This window comes from Arachis ipaensis, chromosome B9, assembly GCF_059453495.1.
Source record: "Arachis ipaensis isolate K30076 ecotype BB chromosome B9, ASM5945349v1, whole genome shotgun sequence".
Lineage (NCBI taxonomy): Eukaryota > Viridiplantae > Streptophyta > Magnoliopsida > Fabales > Fabaceae > Arachis > Arachis ipaensis.
In genome coordinates, this window is record NC_142444.1 from 176,584 (window position 1) to 195,655 (window position 19,072).

The following is a 19,072-nucleotide window of genomic DNA, read 5'->3' on the forward strand; positions in this document are numbered from 1 at the left end:
TATGGTTTAGGTTATGGTAGAGTCTCCACTTAGGAAGTAGAGTACAAGAGTTACCACGGAATGACAACAACTCATTGACGAGCGACAAATCTTTAAATGAAATTTGGTCCCGCGATAAATTAATGCTTGATCTGTCAAATTAGAAAATACGGTGCAAAACAAAAGAATGGGCTTATTACTATTAGTTAGTTAGTAGATTACAATTTAGAAAATCCTAAGATGAGCATACTTTGAAGGGAAAAAAAAAAATCGGTAGTGTTCACAAGGAAGGATGGGAGGAAAATGAGCTAAGCCTAATGGCCAAGAGGCCAAGTATAAAAGAAAGAAATATTATAAAGAAAACTGATAGAAAGGATCGGAATTAGGTGAAAGGGGAGAGGCGGTTGAAGTTGTAGCGTAGGAAAAGAAAGGGAAGGCGAAGAGAAGAGAGAATGGAGGGTCCTGGTCCTCCTGCGAACGATATGTGCTCGGTGTGCCATGGGAACTTCAACACTCCGTGCCAATCCAACTGCTGTCACTGGTTCTGCGCCAACTGCATCATGCTCGTCTGGCACCACGGATCCGCCGTGCAGCCCTGCAAGTGCCCCCTCTGCCGCCGTCCTATCACTCTCCTCGTCCCCACCGACGACTCCCTCAGCCACCGCCACGACCCCGAGGTTGCTAACGCTCTTGACAAGATCCAGAGATACAATCGCTTGTTCGGTGAGCGTGAGGGCGGGCTTCTTCAGCGATTGCAAGATCTTCCATTCCTACTGCGTCGGCTTCTCCAGGACTTCTCCGATCCTCGCAGATCCCTTCCACTTGTCATTCGAGCTCGCGTCTACATTGCAGTTAAGTATCATATCGTATCTTCTTTACCAAATTCGATGCGATTTTCTGCTCTTGATCTCAAGCCAAGTCTTGTTTGTTTATGCAGATGATACTAAGTGTTGTGTACATCATCAGCCCTATAGACATCATTCCAGAAGGTATTAAAAGAAATTATTTCTTTCTGTTTTGTAGATAGTAACTGTCATTTATATTATATCACATTTCTGGCAGGGATATTAGGAATAGTTGGACTCTTGGATGATCTGCTCATTGTGCTCATCTGTTTCCTGCACGTTGCTGCCCTTTATAGATCAGTACTCTATCTCCGCCACGGTGGTTCCTGATCGCTGCCTGCCTCCATCATCTTTTTGTACATATTTCAAATAGTGATACTGCAAGCTTATTTCGTGTACCAAAACAAAACAAACACATTTCAGTCATTGTTGCGTTTGTTAAACCGTCATCTTCCTTTACACTTTTATTTTCTCTTGGAAATGCATTTCTCCTAGTATAGAATATAGAGCCTCCGTAGTCCGTACCCAGTTGGGAGTATCGTTTCATTCGAACCCACACAACATGTAGAAGTTGTGAGGCGATCCACCCAAATTCTCCCTTCATTCCATCTGACCAAATATGTTCCCCTATAATTTCACGACCCGCTAAAGCTGAACTGCAAATTACTTTCAGGTTACAACTTATAACCTATTATGTTGTTGATACACGATACTTGATAGAAGTAAGTTACTAATCGGGATTTGGAAATAATCTAAAAATCTGAGTATATTAATATGAGACACATTCAGCAAAGCAATTGATTTTTGTACATTACACGGTGTGTGATGGGATATTATATTTACATTTTACATTCTAAGAAAGTTCCTTACTTCAAACAAAGGAATCCTTGGTCAATCCTTATATATATCAACAAAATTCAATGGTAAACGTTAGCTGCATAACAAAACCGGAAGTATTTATCCAACATTAGGATTGGCTGCTCGAAGAATGACCACAAAGCAGGATGTCAGAATCGTTCGTTCTTGGCTGGCTAGCTGCAATGACATGAAAGTAATACACAAGAACACATCCAATTCAATTGTTCTCAAAATGCTTTTTACATTCGAAAGTACTTTACAAGAAACATGATTCAGAATCACCAGACCAAGGAAATCTTTGAGACGAGCTCCCTAAGGAAATCTTTGAGACGAGCTCCCTGAATACTATAGTTACATATTCACAAGAGCACAATATTAAAGAGGATATCGCAGAGAGCAACAATCCATATGGTTGCCTAGCATCTTTCAAAAATCTTGTATAGTTTCTCCAATGAAGCTACCTGCATAAAGTTTAAAGACACAAAATATCAATAAACGAAATAGATAATGGCAGTAGTCAAATTCCTTTTCTAAGATTGAATTGTACGTTTCTTCACATCACAAAGATCGTCTATCAATAATTAGTTCTTGGCTCATTCAACCGATAGGAAAATTAGGCCACACAACAACAATTATGACGTTATATTTTCAATTCTAAAACATGAATTTATCATTAAAAATACAAAACAAAATTATTAACACTAAACAAATCTGTTGTTCAGTTAATAAAAAATATCATCATGTGGCTCTTTAAAATGAAAAAAAGGAAATACTTCTTGCGGTAGTGACATATGGAGGATGAAATTTGCATGGCGTAAATGCTAACGATGATCAATAGATATCATTTATTGAATTATTAAATAAAAAAAAGTATGTACATTACCCGAACAAAGGTTCCATCTGTAGCCATAGAGACAGGTGGTTTTAGAAAGAGTCTCATGGAAGGAAAAAGCACATGTTGTATTGACCATTCACGCTGTGTCCATGCAGTCTCAGCTTCAGAAAGCAGTTCTTGCTCAACTTTATCATTGATCACGTCACTCCCTGACACAACGTAGCTTGGAGCTTAATAAAAATAAGCAGAAACTTGCACAAATAATGGAAGAATAAAATTCATAGCCATGTCAACATCACAAGACACCTCCCTAGGAGATTATTTTGTAATGATAGCTTTCATTTTTTCTTCCCAAATCCCAATTAGGAACCAGCAATTTTAAACCAGGTTGAATTTGAAAGAAAATTTGAACTAGGCTGAATTTTAAATGGGGTGAAGGCCGGTGTAATCAAATTTTCAATTTGAACAGAGGGTGACAAATATCAAACTCTAAGATCATTTGGACATAAATCTCTAATAACATTTATCAAAACAATATTTCACTCCTCGATGTTTTGTTTGTTCACCTATGACCCAGATATAGGAGACCGGTAAGGAAGTTGGGTTATTTGAAAGTAAACAAACTAGACATTGCTCTTATACTGACTGTCAAGTGTTGTGTCTTCTACCAACTAGCACTAACTGATAAGCAGGGAAGCTCATCATAACCACCAACTAAAGAAGCCTCCTAAAACAGTAGTATGGTATAAGACTCAATATAGACTGATCAAGGTATTTATTAATGGTCAGCATCTCCTATAGACCTAAACTCTACAAGGAGGACATTGGGTCTTCGTTAGAGGAGACCTTGCTCTATGATAATGCATGACATGGAAGTAAATGCAAGGTATAAAATGCTGGATAGTATTGTCATGTGGCACATATTTGCATGCTGATATGATTTAACAACTGCTATGTGAAACCACTTAAACCTCAAACACTTTCAAAAAGAATCAGTTGACCAAAAGGCACTGTTCAGCAGATTTTATTTTTCTTTACATTACAAAGCATCAGTGGACGTGGGTGATCCAGAAAGGAACAAGTGTGAAGTCATACCAACAACATCACAGGTATTCCCCTCCGCACAACTATCGAGCATTTTCCTCTTCTTATAAAAAAGCAAACCCTTGCCAGATGGATTGGGTAACATTGGTGGATGCATTGCATAGAAATTTCCCAGAGCAGCTGCAACTGCCTGAATGCAATTCCTTTCATCTTCCCAATTAACCTATCGGGAAAACATATATGACAATGTTTCAGCATGTTTTGGTGAGAAAAAAAAAATAGATATGATCGACAAACACTATCGACTACATTCAACTGGCAATGAATTCAATGGAATAACAAAAGGATGAAGAGGAATGCACTTTATTACAAAGAATGTAATCAAAATAAACAACAAATTCATAGATGCTACAATCTTTTGATCGTATAAACTGAAGTAACAGCTGCTAATAATATTGATGGTTCAGAAAATACTGAGAAAAGGAAATAAGATAATTTTCCATAAACAGGTGAAAATAGAGGAGAGACTTGGAGGAAGGGGGAAGGGCTATAACCTACATCATTGCCTAAGCAAAGAGCAAACTCAGGGATGTGATCCATGTCAGGTGTATACTGGTCAAGTATCACAGGAAGTCTAGAAATGTTTCCATGTTTGTCAATATGAATTCCAAAATACTCGTCCAACATTTCAGCCTTTTGTTTCAGCAGTTCTGTGTTCATCTGAAGCAAAGGGAAAGAAATACCCATATATTTATATCAACAACAAAGATTCAATAGGGAACTATGATAGGCAAATATGGTTGCACAATATATTGTAGCATTCATAAAACTGGCACAGATCTAAAACCAGCGCGTGCACGCGCGGGTGGGGTGGGGGGGGGGGTTACTTCTGCAATCTTCTCCTTCAAGTTGTCATCATCATTACATTCTGAAACTAAATCCTCTTCCTTCAGTGCCAAGATAATCAAGTCTTTCAAGGGGGCTGGATCACTTAGTTGTATAGCATTGAATTGGCCAAAACGGCTAAGAACTTGCTGATACATAAGCTCTTTGCTGCAAATAATTAAACAAAGAGCATCAAATACCACTCCCTTTGACCCTTTGAGCTTAAAGTATTAGGTAAAGGCCCATAAACAATTTTATATATCTGACTTAATTGATCATAAACTAGTAAATCTCTAGTAGCATGGTCAAAAACTATGTATCACAATCTGGAAACATATCAAATCATACTTTATAAGGGCTTCACAAGAAAATCTTAAATCAAATTTGTTTCAACATTCATATGCTATAAAAGTTACTTAACATATACTTTAAAAAAACACATGCCTACCTCAAGTTTACAACATTAGCAAGATAAAGATGAGTATTATGCTGCAGCAAAGCGAAAACATCATCTGCCATTCCAACATATGTACAGTGCCTTACAATGTCCATCATGCCTATAAAGTTGATACCCAGTGAAACATTTTTGACATCAACATACATCACAAAATGGAGTCATTATTATGAGTAAGGTAGATACAAACTTGGGTGACAGTTGCTATTGATATCATCAAGAAGCTGTTGGACGCTAGTTAGATCTGTAGAATCTTTTGGGTTCCTTCTTTGTCGAATTGAGTTCCTAAGAAGGGACAACACAACTTCTTTGTCACATAGAGGGATTGGGACCTAATTCAAACTAAAAAGCTTTATATATGAGACAGAAAGAGAAGGGGGAAATTCGAGAGCCCATAGCTTATATATTCCTCTCAATCCAATTATCTAAGGAGGTTTTGATTATTCATGCAAGTCCAAGCATTCCATAGAACTTAGAAGAATGTTAAGAAAAAGAGAAGAAAACATATTCAACAATTATACAGAAACTCAACTACAAGTCGTTAATATGAAAATAAGACTAAATCAAATAACAAACTTCAAACACAAATACGCGGAAGCAGGGAAGGAATTAAGTTTGACAATTTAACTATTATTATTCATAGAACCCCCCACCCACACTTTCCATCCTTGTCTAAATGGTTGTATCAAGTTTATAAGGTGTATACTTTAGATACTTTGAGATTCTACACTTGGGTAGCAAATAGGCCCTGCTCAAATAAAATGATGAATGCTGCAAAGCCTAAAAGAATGTAATAAAATTTACCAAAAACAAATGCAGATTAAGGGGTTCAAAGAAAGTTAAACATCAAGAAAGGACTATGAAATCACTGCATCTAGAAATCAATTTAAAGCCAAAGTATTAGCTTGAAGCTTGCTACATATGGGAAAAGGTACAAGAAGAAAATGGGGATCACCTTACTGCATTCAAAGTAGCTCTCTTTTCAAGATGTCCATCAAGCTTGGTTTGGATGTAGGCATGTAATCTTCCTGCAGGATCTAATGAATCTGTTCTAACCAACTTATGCACTGGAACCTTCTGTGATCTTGAACCTACCATGAATAATAATAATAATAATAGTGATGATGATAATCAATCAATTATAAAAAAATTGACAGTTGCAGAGGATAACCTAAAAAGAAAGAAGAAGAATTTCTTATACCCATTGGCAAAGGGATGAGGTTAGCCTCCTTGCTAGTAATACGAGACAGAGAACATTGATCAGCTGCCTACACAGACATGAGGCAAAATATGCAAAGAAAATGCAGGTTTTGAGTGATTGTAATTTATAAAACATAAATAAAAGACAGACTCTGCATACATGACATATCATAATTCTTCATCCAAAGAATGACTTCAATTTTTTTTAAGGGGGGGTTAAAATCCAAATTGACAAGTTGCAAATGCATAAACCGAGCAATCTGTAGGCATAATATAACTACAAATCATAGTGCTTGAGGATTAAACAGAAGACTTTCACCTGCTTTCACTAATTTCAGTTGAAAGAATGAAATTCAATATGCTAAAAAATACCTGTTCTTGGTATGTCCTTGTCTCATTGGAACTCCTCAATCTTGATTCAATCACTGACTGTATCTTCTCAATGATAACTTCCTGGTTTAAAAGGCTGACCTATCCAGAAATATGATTAAGAAAATGATGAAGTTTCATTTGCATGTTTTCAGTAGGTCTACAGTATAACCGTTTATCGGAAATACACTAAAGTAAAAGATTATCAAAAACTGAAACCAAGAGAGGAAAACAAAGGATGGGTATGGAGAAACATGTGCAGTTCAGAAGGCTTATATTATCATCATCAAAAGTTAATTAAATGGAACACTTTAATTAATTAGGACAAACAAAGTTTTAATGATAGTTTTACCTCTCTCTTTGTCGGATGCACATTGACATCAACATTTTCAGGTGGTAAAACAATTGAAATATATATAAAAGGTTTAGATGCTTTTGGCAATGTTGCTGCATAAACAATTTCAATAGCTCTCTTCAATGCTGAGCATTCAACCAATCTATCTGAAAACATGAATACAAACAATTTCATGAGAATCTACAAACAAGTAGCTCATGGAAGATACAAATACATTTTCCAAAGAAGAAATTTAAATGCACAGCAATAAAACTTAGTAATATATAACATAAAATTAACTCCCTGATTCAATTTTGATATTCTCCAGAATAGTGCAAGTTTCTAGAACACACTGAGATGAGAGGACAAGTGAGATATAGCAAAAGAGAAAAGACAGAGCAACCAGTTATATTTTACTCATAGTAAATTGAATATAAGATTATGTTATTAGCAAATATAAACTTCATAAATAAAAAAGAAAATACTAATAACGGCCCAAATATCCCACAGACTGTAGCTACTTTCGTAAATACCTCTGTCAGTTATGCATACTTTCATTTTTTCAGATATTCAAAGTAGACCAGTTAACCTAACAATTAACTTTACCATTTAATAGTTTCCCTTCATCTAGTATACTAATCCAGTCTAGGGTTGAAAACATGAGCTGGTAAAGGACACTTTATTTTTCCCTTTCATTTTGACCCAAAAGAAAAGGGTATTTTCATTAGGGAAAAAAAAAACATGAGACTCAAATGAATCATGTCACAATAACTAATGAAACAAATTCTCTGGCACCATATACTGCTAATGACAAGAGGGTTTATTGAAAACAATAAACACCTCAAAATTTTGAAAATCGCCAGTTAATGTTGTACAGATAAAATATACCATTGATAAAAAGCACCATAGTGATTTTCTTGGAAGCATAATTTGCATTGGACATGTAACCCTGCATTTCAAAAATTGAAGTAGCTGGATTGTTGTCTGAAGCTTCAATTTTCATCAGATTGCGTGCAACAGAGATGCCATAAACAGATCTGATGGCATCAAGTCTAGAAGATGTGGCAACTGTGTGGACATCTGCTCTAGTAGCTCCATGCTGATTGTAAAAGAATTACATACATTGACATTACAATGTGGCTTAGATGATTGCAGTATATAAGTTCTAGTTCTAGGGCGGTAAAGACCAACCTTTCTGCAAGAAAAACTGACATTAATGTGCTGAATAGCAAACCGACTTATTAAGTCGACAATCTTAGAATAATCATCAGAAGCGTTTTGTAATGTCTTCCTCCTTGCAGCCATGTTGTAGAAAAGATTCTCCACCTAATAACACAAGCGCAAACATCAATTAGAATTACAACTAGTTTAGTGAAATCTGCACGTTGACTGTTAACATTGAGGAATGAACTATTAATATCAAATACTGTAGAAAATATCGTGTTTACATGCAACAACATTCAAAAGTTGAAGGAAAACTGATATAAAAGGCTCAGTGAAGTTGAGGGGGAAAAGAAAGAAGGATGGGAATTGGGAGTACCATAATCTGTGTTCCTTTAACGGCGGCACAAGGCCTGGGTTCATTCTCCATGAGACCATCTCTATAGGAGACCCTGTAACCATGCAGCTGGCCTTTGGTGATGGTGGTGACGGTGACATGGGCGACGTAGGTCATGCTAGCGAGGGCCTCTCCACGGAAGCCCATGGACTTTATGGACTGCAAGTCCTCGAACGCAGACAACTTGGAGGTCGTGTGCCTCTCGCACAATATTGGCAGGTCCTCCAACTAACAAGTTAAGCAAATCATTTTTGTTGTGACTGATTAATTAGTTAGTAAATTGGATTAGAGAGAGGGAGGGAGATACTCTAATTCCGTGGCCGTCGTCGGAGACTTGGATGAGCTTGAGGCCGCCGTCCTTCACGAGGAGGTTGATGGAGGTGGAGTGGGCGTCGAGGCTGTTCTCGACCAGCTCCTTCACTGCAGAAACAGGACGCTGGATAACCTCCCCAGCCGCTATTCGGTTCACCACTGACTCGCTCAGCCGCTGGATTCTCGGTGGCTCCTTCGCTTCTTCTTCTTCTGGTGGTGGTACCGGTGATTCTTCGTGTTCAATCTCCATGTCTATCGACACTCGCAACTGACGTGACAAGGGTTACTGGTTGTTCCTCAATACTAGCGCCCTCCCTGCTTTTATTTTGGAGGGAATAATTGTACCGTTCTTGGCTTCAGAAGTTGTAACTTAGGTTAGGGCCTGGCCCGGCCCGTTAGTTGTAAAATGTAAACCCATATGGCTCTGTAAGACAATATATTTAACTTAATTAGTACAAATATAATTTTTGTGTGCAGTGCGCCGCCGGAGGACACATAACAGATTAACAGCAGCATTATTCAATTCAATTCAAATATTATATTATAGTCAAGTTCCTTCCTGGAAATAAAGGAGCCCTAAGCTAAGATTCATGTTGAAGAATTTGATATTAATATAAGATAGTTTGGGATCGATATCGATATTGATGCAGAGTAGCACGTGGAGGGTGAGGTCGTGTATCCGCTGCGAATTGGCCTCACGGCTCACGCGACCGCGCCATCGCCATCGTCATCACACTCCTCCCATGGACACCAACGCTTCTGCTGCTGGGGAACAACGCATCACTCGTGTTCTCTTTTGCGGACCCCATTTCCCTGCTTCCCATGAATATACGACACAATATTTGCAGAGCCATTCATTTATCAAGGTCGCTCCTACGATACCTTCCTTTATTCATCTCATATACTACTGCTACTGTATCTCTTAATAGTAATACCTATGTAGGTTGATGTTCTCCCTCTCGAACATGTGCCCCAAGCAATTCCCAACTATCACGTCTGCATAGTTAAAAGCATGAAGCTTGATTCACATATTATTTCTCGTGCAGCTCGGATGCAGCTTATAATGCAGTATGGTGTTGGTATCGAAGGTACTACTTTCTCTACTTGCCCAATTTACTCTCTCCGTGCTTCAACCCCTTTTACTCACCTATTTCAACAAGGTAGGCGTTGATGTTGAAGCTGCCACCAAGCACGGAATCAAAGTTGCTAGGATCCAAAGTCATGCTACAGGAAATTCTGCTTCATGCGCAGAAATGGCCATATATTTAATGTTGGGTCTCCTCCGAAAGCAAGTATGCCACCTTCCATTTTGAAAACTAAAAGTTCCCTCCTGTTTTGATGACAATTCTTTACATTCCATGCATTTGCATCAAAAGGCTGTTTAATCTTTTGGAGCCAAAAAATATTCTTCTTGCAGAATGAACTGCAAATTTCCATACAACAGAGGAAGCTTGGAGAGCCAATTACTGAAACCTTACTTGGGAAAACAGTTAGTATATTGATTCTTCTCTTTAAGACAAATAAATCTTTGTATGCCTTGGACTTGCTATCTTCTTTTCTCGTTACCTGCATTATATGGAATATTGTTTTTCTTTCTGGTGACATCATTAGTGCATATTGTTAAAATTAAGTGTCTACTGTCTACTGTTTCTCTCTAAATAAATTATATAATTTGATAGGTTGCTTGGGAAAATATATAATATGATACTATTGTCATATTGTCAAATGACAGACGTGTGTATCATGTGTAGATAAATCTTGAAGATAATATATTTTCACTTTCCATATTTGTATATCTCGCTTGGTGTGACTGTAGTTTTAGCAATCATCGAATATACTGTTTGTGGAAATCTAAACTTCATGATAATGTAGATATTCATTTTGGGATTTGGAAACATTGGAATGGATTTGGCACATCGATTGCGACCATTTGGTGTAAAAGTAATTGCCACAAAGCGGAGTTGGACTTCATGCACCCAGCACACTAGCAAATTAATCAGAAGTACGATTGCTGTGGATTATGACTAGTAGTACATAATAAACAATCCTAGTTTGTTCTTCTATTTCATGATGTGTTCCATATTATTTTGTTGAAGGTAATGTGGATGATCTTGTTGATGAGAGGGTTAATCATGAAGATATGTACAAGTTTGTGAGGAAAGCTGACATCATCGTTTGCTGCTTACGTTTAAACAGTGAAACGGTTTATGGCTTTATCCAGTCCTTCATTGTTCATTATTTCCGTTACTTTTTGCTTGTTTTCTTCCACTTTTTATTTCACTATAGGTATAAGAAGTCTGTGAAAATGTTTTTAGAACATTAGATGGTTGGTTCCAATGTCTGAGTTTTTCTTGGTGGTACATGATATTTTAAGTTGGTAAACAGGCATTCTTATTCGTGTTCTGTCCTATCTTCCTTGATCCTTGGTTACTTTAACAGAGATTGCTATTATACCTTTCTTTAGTAGTAAATATACCGTCTTGGACCCTGGATTCAGTTAATAGATGTTTAGATACTCATTGACATGGATGTGATTTTGTTTTACAGGCTGGTATTATAAACAATGATTTCATATCTTCCATGAAAAAGGTTTGTCATCATTGGAGATGAACTTGTGTAGTTTGTTTACTTCTCTTCATATGCTAGATCAGCTCATTATGCACTTAAGTAGAAAGAATAGTTTGTCTGTAATTGATTGTTAATTCTTGTTGACGATCTTATTCTTGAAAGAGAGATGGGAGACAAATACTAACTTGAGAGATTAGAGGATGTACTATGGGAAGATATGGTTGCAGAATTGGATATTTATTTCATATAGGTTAGATAATATATTATATGTACTGCTGAACTTGCTCAGCTAGAAGAGTCCTAACATCTGAAACAAGAGCTTTTGCTTCTTGTTTCATTGTGAATCCATTATTGCGTTCACCTGCTGTAGCATCATCAATTTGTACCATAAATGAGAAAAGGCAAGAAAAATAGCATTTGATTTAAGTATATCTAGCATTTGATGCATTAATGTCTGGCTATTATGATACAATTTAATAATTGTAGGGTGCCCTTTTGGTGAATATTGCTAGAGGCGGTCTTATGGACTATGAGGCTGTGGTCAAACATCTTGAATCAGGCCATTTGGGAGGGCTAGGAACTGATGTTGCCTGGAATGAGCCATTCAACCCTGATGATCAGATATTGAAATTTAAGAATGTTATCATGACTCCTCATGTTGCTGGCGTTACTGAACATTCTTATAGAACCATGGCTAAGGTACGTCTCCACAATTATCTGGACTTGGATCAGTAACAAGTCATTTTTAGCTGCGTTGGGAATTGTTTTGTGTTTTACATTACTGTTCTAGATCACACTAACCATTACATTCCATTATAATTTATTATCATGAGAGGAAGAGAGAGTCAGAGAGTAAGCAGGAAAACTTGTACTGTGAAAATCATAACTTTTCATGCCAATTGATCTGGCGCAGGCTGTCGGTGACGTCGTTCTTCAACTTCATGCTGGGCAGCCTCTGACAGGGATAGAGATAGTCAACTGAATTACGGCAAACTGGTCTTCAATTTACTTATTTCACAAATAGGTTAATTTGAGGTGTCGAAGCACTTTCAAAATTGTATTGTATAATGAAATAAGAAAACTGAGACTAGTTAGTGATTTGGTGTTGGACATTAGTTGATCTTTTATTGTTATAGTGAACCAACTGTTCTTCAACATTTGGTTGTGGGGAAATACATTGTCAAAGTATTTTTTTCAAATTTTACTCGTTAATTAAATTGATTCTTCAAATTTTCATTCAATCAAATTATCAATCATATTCTTCCTTAATTTTCTGTCCAAACTTTGTTTTTCTTTGTGGAGGGTTTTATTTGACAATCATATTATATATACACTAAAAATTAGTTACTATATCAATCACTTGTATAAAATATGTATTGAAATATAAAATACATATTAAAAATAAATTAAATATTTCATATATATATATATATTATGCTAATTTAGTGATTATTTTTTTTTTGTGTGCACATTATTTTTATTAAAAATATTATTTGTATATTAAAATTAATCACTAAAATTAGTCACTATGTATTTATGTATAAATACATGAGTTGTTTAATTCATTTCAATATCTATTTTGTATTATAATATGTTTAATTCATTTCAATATTTTAGTATACATCTAACATAGTTAATTTTTATTTATCTAAATTCTAAACTTGTTTGGGGCGGGGAGTTGGAACTCTCACAAAGAGGCTATATTTTAAACCTATTGTAGAATTTTAAATCCTACAAATCTTGATATACAATTTTTGAATATATTAAAAACTCGCACAAATAAGTTTAGTTTCTAAAAATTATAGCTTTTTTTAAAATCCCTACATTTGAATGAAACAGAAATTTAAAGGAAAGACGAAAAGTACAAAAACCAATTCAATGTAAGAAGAGGAGAAACAGGTGGTTTAATTAAATGAAAATTTAGAAAATCAACTATCGAATAAAATTTAAAGAATTTGAATCCTCTAAAATGAGAAAATTAGTAGTGATAAAGTGAAAAAGTAATCACTATTATTTTTGTAATTTCCATAAAATATGTAGACACTATCTTAATTTAAGAGGAATTAATTTCTCATTTTATTACTTTACCATTTTCTTTACTTTAGAGAATCTTATCCAAATTTAAAATACTGTTGACCATTTATACTTTGCGTGGATATATACTAATCTAATAAGCGCCATTTAAGATTTGTTTTGACTTTTGATTATATTCTACATTATATCTTAAGTGGCCTTTGGTCTCCCCGAACATTAGCAAGTAGTAAGGTTTTGGTCCATCGATTTTATGGTTTATGCTGTCTGAAGATGCTTTCTGGATCTCTGCCAATTGCCATATATGTGTCCCATAAGGACCTAATTGGTGTGATTTACAAATGTATTCGCCTATGGAATAGTAACGAAGGGAATCAATTAACTATATGTACTCTCTATTACCCAAATTGGGGTAGTGTGAGAGCGCGTAATGTGACACAAGTTCTAATAGCCTATATCACTATTCACTGTACATCAAAACTAGAATAAACAAAATTATCTTAACTTGTACTCCAAAAAAGAGTTTCCTCTCCAAACAATTATCCTCTTTTGTTGGATTTAATTTGGTTAAGACTTTTATTTATTCTACAAGACTTCATTTTATTGTTCTTAATCTTGGAGGAATGCAAGTATAGGCCCTAGCATATCAATGAAACACTGACGGCTTTAAACTCATTCGCCTTTCTCTTGCTCAATCTCCTGTATATATTAATATAGAGGAACCATTAGATTAAAAGCTTCCATAAGATGTCATGTTGAGAACAACACAGATAATAGAGAACATTGTCACTCTGAGAACTGAGAACATTGCCATGGACGATTTTGATCGTAGCGAATACATCTGCTTCTATACTTCTAATTATTAAAAGGAACTAACTGTTTTGCATTAAAAAAAATATTCAAGTTTCCAATAACATACAAGATATTTAATATCTTTTTAAAAAGAAAGTAAAAATAATTAGAGAATATTTTAAGATGATATGGAGAAATCCAAGTAAGAATACCAACTCTTACCCTTAGAAAGGGTAAAAGGACAACCTTCCTGCTTTTATGGTTGGTATTTCATGGGCACTAACAATGCTATCCACAACCTACAAAATCTTAGATCACCCCCTTCTACCTGAAGAATTTGAAAGCCCTGTTACTTTTGACCTATAAATTTTTCTCTCTCTACCAACCTTTCCCATATTTTTCTCCAGTGCAAGTGCAAGTTAACCACATGCTTTAAAATAGCATCAACCTTAGCATTATAATATAAACAGTTCTAATTATTTGTGCATTATTATGTACAATTCAATTCATCAAGAAAGAACACATTAATGGCTTATAACTGTAATTGAGTGGAAAAAGTTACTATGACCTTGTTACTATTTTGTCAGACATCCCTTACCTTCAGCCTAACTTCTGAGTGTGGACGGAGGAGCGGCTTCTTTGGACTTGAAGGAACAGATGAGAACTTCTGGACCAGAACTTTGAAGCATGGTACAAGTGCTATGTATAGGGCTCCCAAAATAACAGGTGATGCAGCTAACCACCCTAATAGCTGGGAAAGGTTTTCGACAAACAAATAACTATTAATATGTCATCAATATTTTAATTTTGAAAATGAAATGAAGGTTGGATCACGCAGAAATCACAGTGCAACTCAAGCAGAGAGGAATTCATTGTGAATAGAAAAACATGAATTCATTTGACAAGCTAGTAAAACAGAATATCGTACTATATCATAAGTGATTGTGATAACATTAGCAATGATTGTTTTAATACTTCAACGGAGACAATACAAGCAGCCCAACTCTCCGCATGATTAATAATTATAATATGAATTTCAAGCATCCATCCCACTATTAGCTCCATTCATTTTCGTAATATAGCTCAGTTCAACTAATGTAAAATGGATATCACAATCATATTCTGAAAAACAGGACCGAAATTGATATATTAAGCAAATAAACCACTATTAGTCTTCTTGAGACAGATACCAAAAAAGAAGGATATGGTGGTACCTACCGCATGAGCAATACTTAATAGGACTTCATGTGAAGCTCTGCCAGTAAGAACTTTCTTCAAAGCATCAGATGTTAAAGTGAAATGAGGTCCACCACAGATGAATTCACCAAAGCGTAAAAATGGTACAATGAGACTGAAATGCCAAATGAATATCCATAATTCTCACTATAATAGAATCAAGATAGAACTGCATGTATAAGAAACTACAAAAATAAACATCCATCACATGACATAATGGGGGAAGGCATACGAGCAACATTAGAAGTATCCCAGCCATTTTTCATTGGTTTTAAGGCTAACAACATATATGTTTCTTATAATATGAAACTAATCCAAAATAGATAGGGAGTGTAAACTTGAATTTCTCACTAGTAACCACTAATCACTCCTAAACCACTGGGTTCCCAGTTGGTAGAGTCAACCACATAGATCAATCAAAACTATCGGGTTCTACTAACAACCACATGAACAACAAAATACAAATACAATGATTCACCATGGCACTGGAATGCGGATGCAAATAGATATTAGAATTGAATGCAGCATACCTCAGCTCTACTGGAGTTGCAATGAAGTTTGCAAGCATGACAGTTGGGGCATGGCAATTTGAGCCAAGCAATGCAATAACGATCCCGCAGAGGAATACAGTGACACCTATTAGAAAAAAGATTAGCATGTCTAACAAAATGTAGGGAACAATTTAATTAAGAGAAATGCTAGAGGGTCATCACTCATCAGATTTATTGTTTTTGGCCATCACTTTTAGCAATCAATCCAATTCCTTTTAGTCTAGTAATCCAACAACATACTTTAGCTCACACTTTTAAATATTAATGGCTAAATGAGGGCCAAAAACAATAAATTCTGATGGCCCTAGCATTCCTCTTTAATTAAATCAGCTTATTCTAAGAATTGAATTGCAGGTAGGTTAATTAGAAATACCACATATAGGAAATACTCCCAATGTAATTCCAAGAGCAGCAGAGAAAGCCAGCTGACTGGGCTCAGCACCTCTGTAAACAAACAGCCCCGAGAAGAAATTCAGATACTATGAACCGATAAAGATTTCCATTTCAGAAACGTCTTAGCATAACCAATATTCAACACAGATTATTCTGTGATTGGAGTGAAGAATAGTCATAAACATTGAAGGATCTCTCTCTTAAATTCAGAAGCAGATCTCATCTAGTGATTACATATGCACAAAAAATAAATAGCAGATCAGAGCCGAGAAAGGGAGATAAGTTTGAAACAGAACCTTCGGAGAATCGAGATAAGAGGATCGGTGATCTTCTTCTGGAACCAACTAGTTATTCCCGTCTTCCCAGTCGCCATATTCGCCCAAAGATTTCAACTTTGAGGTTTGAAGTTTGATGAGCCACGGGATTGGAAACCCCAGCTCCAATACACACCAAAATGTTAGAGAGAGAAATAAGACAATTTTTTCTTTTTCTTTTTGGGAAGGAAAGAACTTGAACTTAGCATATATATTTTTTTATTAAATTTTATTAATTATTTTATATTTTATTATAAATTTAATTTTAATACACTATAAATATAAAAAGTTTTAGACACTAACTATATTCGTTTTCTTTTTTTTTTACATTATCATTCGCACGATTAATATAAAATAATATTATTTTTATTAATATAGTATTATATTATTAAATACATATATAAAATTTTATATATTAAATTATTTTATTAGTATAGAAAATAGTGAGGATGGATGAGAATCAATTATTTTGTTGGATTAATGATTGACTTATGACTTATGAGTGCTCACAAATCACATACAGACCTCTAAGTGCACCATATTTGTAGCCAGATTAGAGTGGAATAGCTCGATTAGTTAGCTGATAGTTTTGCAGCAATGCAGCATGTATAGCAAGCTGTCCTATTTAGTAAATTAACGAACTAGTTAGTTTGAGTTGTGTTAGAAGTTTGTTAGGCTGTTGCCAATATATCGTTCAGATTAGTTGTATATATACTAGCTCATGATAATGAAGTCATGTCTTTTGTTATTCTCTAATATCTCACACTTTGAGTCTCTTTTGCATGAAGCAAAGAAAACACTTCGCAGCTAAACAGCTTTTATCATAGTACAGTGAACATGGAGTTGTAAAAAAGTGTAACCACCCTGCGCAAGATCACATTTTTAAAATGATTCGTGTAAAGTAACGTTTGCATGATTTGTTCATCAATGGAAGCGAGCATGCATAAAAGAGTGCCAAATCAAGAGAACCAAATGATGGTTCAGTTCAACACGTTTCAAGCCCAAACAACAAGATCCAACACGAATTTGCTGCAAGATTCATTCAGCCATTTCTATTTGCACTCTAGCGAAATTCCTGGAATCTCTCTCACGAATGCTCTACTAAGTACTTTGAACTACCAACCGTGGCCAAGGTCAGCGATGATTTCCCTCAAATCAAAGAACAAGCTCAAGTTCATTGATGGAACTTCACTCAAATCAAAGAAAGAAGATCCTTCATTTGAGGCTTGGGACCACTGCAACACGTTCGTCTTGTCTTGGCTGCATGGATCTCTAAGTCCAAAAATATTCCAGAGCGTTTTGTGGTGCGATAACGCCTAGGAATTATGGATGTATCTAAAACACAGATTCTACCAAGGTGATCTGTTTGGAATTGCATATCTTGAAAAAGAATTATTCTCAACGAGACAAGGTGAGCTCAATATTACTTCCTATTACACAAAACTGAAGAGTATTTGGGAGGAATAGATGAATTTAGACCTATCTTGTGTGTTCTTGTCTGCATAGTTGAAAGTGTGGAAAGAGTCTTGAAATTATTCGAGAGTATAGAAAGCAATCTCATGTAATTAGGTTCTTTTGAGGATTGAACGATCAATATGTAAATGTGCGCTCCCAACTCATGCTTGTCAACCCCTTACTAAATGTGGCAACAGCTTTTTCTTCGCTTTTACAACAAGAAACACAAATGTTACACTCTATAGACCCTGAATCTGGATTGATGGTGAATGCTATTGAAGCCAATGCATTCAGGACTTACCAAAGCAGTGGAAATAACTTGATTAGAGGAAGAGGACGGATTCATGGGGGCAAAGGTAGAGGAAATGGTCGAGGGATGCCTAAATTATGCTTTTATTGCGGAAAGAATGGACATTTGGTGGATGCATGCTATCACAAACATGGATTCCCACCACACAGGCAAAGAAGTCAATTCAAAGGGAAGACTATATGTCAAGTCAAGTGAGCTTAATAAATTCTATTACTACTGCGAGTAATGAAGAAAAAAGCACTGAACCTTTAAGCCAAAGGGATGTAAAGGTCAACCTAGATGGCTTGTTTTCGGATAAGCAAAAGGAAGCACTCATTGTCTTGTTCCAACAACAATGCAGTGACTTTCCAAATAATGGGAATTTGGCTTCTGTACATGCACCATCTGCAGGTACCTTCTATCTTCTCTCAATTTCTAACCATATATTAAACTGTCATAACTGGATTTTGGATACAGAAACTAGTGTTCATATGTCATTCTCACTCGATTTCTTTCAATCTGTTAAAACAATTCAGTCAGTTCAAGTAATTATGCCAAATGGTTCTAAAATTGTCACAACCATTTCTGGAACAATTTTCTTCTCAGCAAATTTCTACTTGACTGATGTGTTATATGTTCCAACTTTTAAATATAATCTGATTTCAATTTCTAAAGCAGCTGATACACTTTCTTGTTTTTTTTGTTCAATACACATAATTGTGAGATTTAGGTGTGACTTACCTTCAAAATGATTGGAGCTGCCGATCAAA

At 35.7% G+C, this 19,072-nt stretch overlaps 4 protein-coding genes across 8 annotated transcripts; 2 read left to right on the forward strand and 2 right to left on the reverse strand.

Moving 5' to 3' along the window:
* Nucleotides 1-215: 215 nt before the first annotated feature.
* On the forward strand, nt 216-1,267 carry LOC107645080 (uncharacterized). Of its 2 annotated transcripts, none has more exons than XM_016349108.3 (3): nt 216-830; nt 917-968; nt 1,042-1,267. In XM_016349108.3, exons 1-3 carry the CDS (start codon nt 432-434, stop codon nt 1,152-1,154), a joined length of 564 nt encoding a protein of 187 aa, XP_016204594.1. In that variant the 5' UTR covers nt 216-431; the 3' UTR covers nt 1,155-1,267. The 2 variants fall into 2 exon arrangements, with proteins under 2 accessions (XP_016204594.1, XP_088356538.1); XM_088500412.1 differs by having other exon boundaries at nt 273-826; nt 912-968.
* Nucleotides 1,268-1,611: 344 nt separating this feature from the next.
* On the reverse strand, nt 1,612-9,184 carry MLH1 (MUTL-homolog 1). Of its 2 annotated transcripts, XR_015900086.1 has the most exons (16): nt 8,669-9,184; nt 8,344-8,589; nt 7,995-8,129; nt 7,692-7,902; nt 6,822-6,970; nt 6,473-6,571; nt 6,102-6,168; nt 5,856-5,991; nt 5,091-5,185; nt 4,895-5,003; nt 4,449-4,614; nt 4,120-4,281; nt 3,613-3,784; nt 2,566-2,726; nt 1,970-2,143; nt 1,612-1,859 (listed from the first exon to the last, which is right to left on the reverse strand). XR_015900086.1 is itself a non-coding variant. In XM_088500411.1 (15 exons), exons 1-15 carry the CDS (start codon nt 8,921-8,923, stop codon nt 2,099-2,101), a joined length of 2,208 nt encoding a protein of 735 aa, XP_088356537.1. In that variant the 5' UTR covers nt 8,924-9,184; the 3' UTR covers nt 1,880-2,098. The 2 variants fall into 2 exon arrangements, 1 of the variants encoding a protein (XP_088356537.1); XM_088500411.1 differs by lacking the exon at nt 1,612-1,859 and having other exon boundaries at nt 1,880-2,143.
* On the forward strand, nt 9,121-12,482 carry LOC107645077 (D-isomer specific 2-hydroxyacid dehydrogenase family protein). Its single transcript, XM_016349103.3, has 9 exons — nt 9,121-9,539; nt 9,617-9,761; nt 9,838-9,965; nt 10,091-10,162; nt 10,546-10,675; nt 10,770-10,876; nt 11,221-11,262; nt 11,728-11,940; nt 12,155-12,482. The coding sequence occupies exons 1-9, from the start codon at nt 9,318-9,320 to the stop codon at nt 12,221-12,223; spliced, it is 1,128 nt and encodes a 375-aa protein (XP_016204589.1). The 5' UTR covers nt 9,121-9,317; the 3' UTR covers nt 12,224-12,482.
* A 1,146-nt stretch (nt 12,483-13,628) lies between these two features.
* Nucleotides 13,629-16,742, reverse strand: LOC107645073 (uncharacterized). Of its 3 annotated transcripts, none has more exons than XM_016349092.3 (6): nt 16,541-16,742; nt 16,225-16,295; nt 15,831-15,936; nt 15,283-15,415; nt 14,663-14,815; nt 13,629-13,971 (listed from the first exon to the last, which is right to left on the reverse strand). In XM_016349092.3, exons 1-6 carry the CDS (start codon nt 16,615-16,617, stop codon nt 13,945-13,947), a joined length of 567 nt encoding a protein of 188 aa, XP_016204578.1. In that variant the 5' UTR covers nt 16,618-16,742; the 3' UTR covers nt 13,629-13,944. The 3 variants fall into 3 exon arrangements, with proteins under 3 accessions (XP_016204578.1, XP_088356539.1, XP_088356540.1); XM_088500413.1 differs by lacking the exon at nt 13,629-13,971 and adding an exon at nt 14,132-14,392; XM_088500414.1 differs by lacking the exon at nt 13,629-13,971 and adding an exon at nt 14,269-14,512.
* Between the last annotated feature and the right edge of the window lie 2,330 nt (nt 16,743-19,072).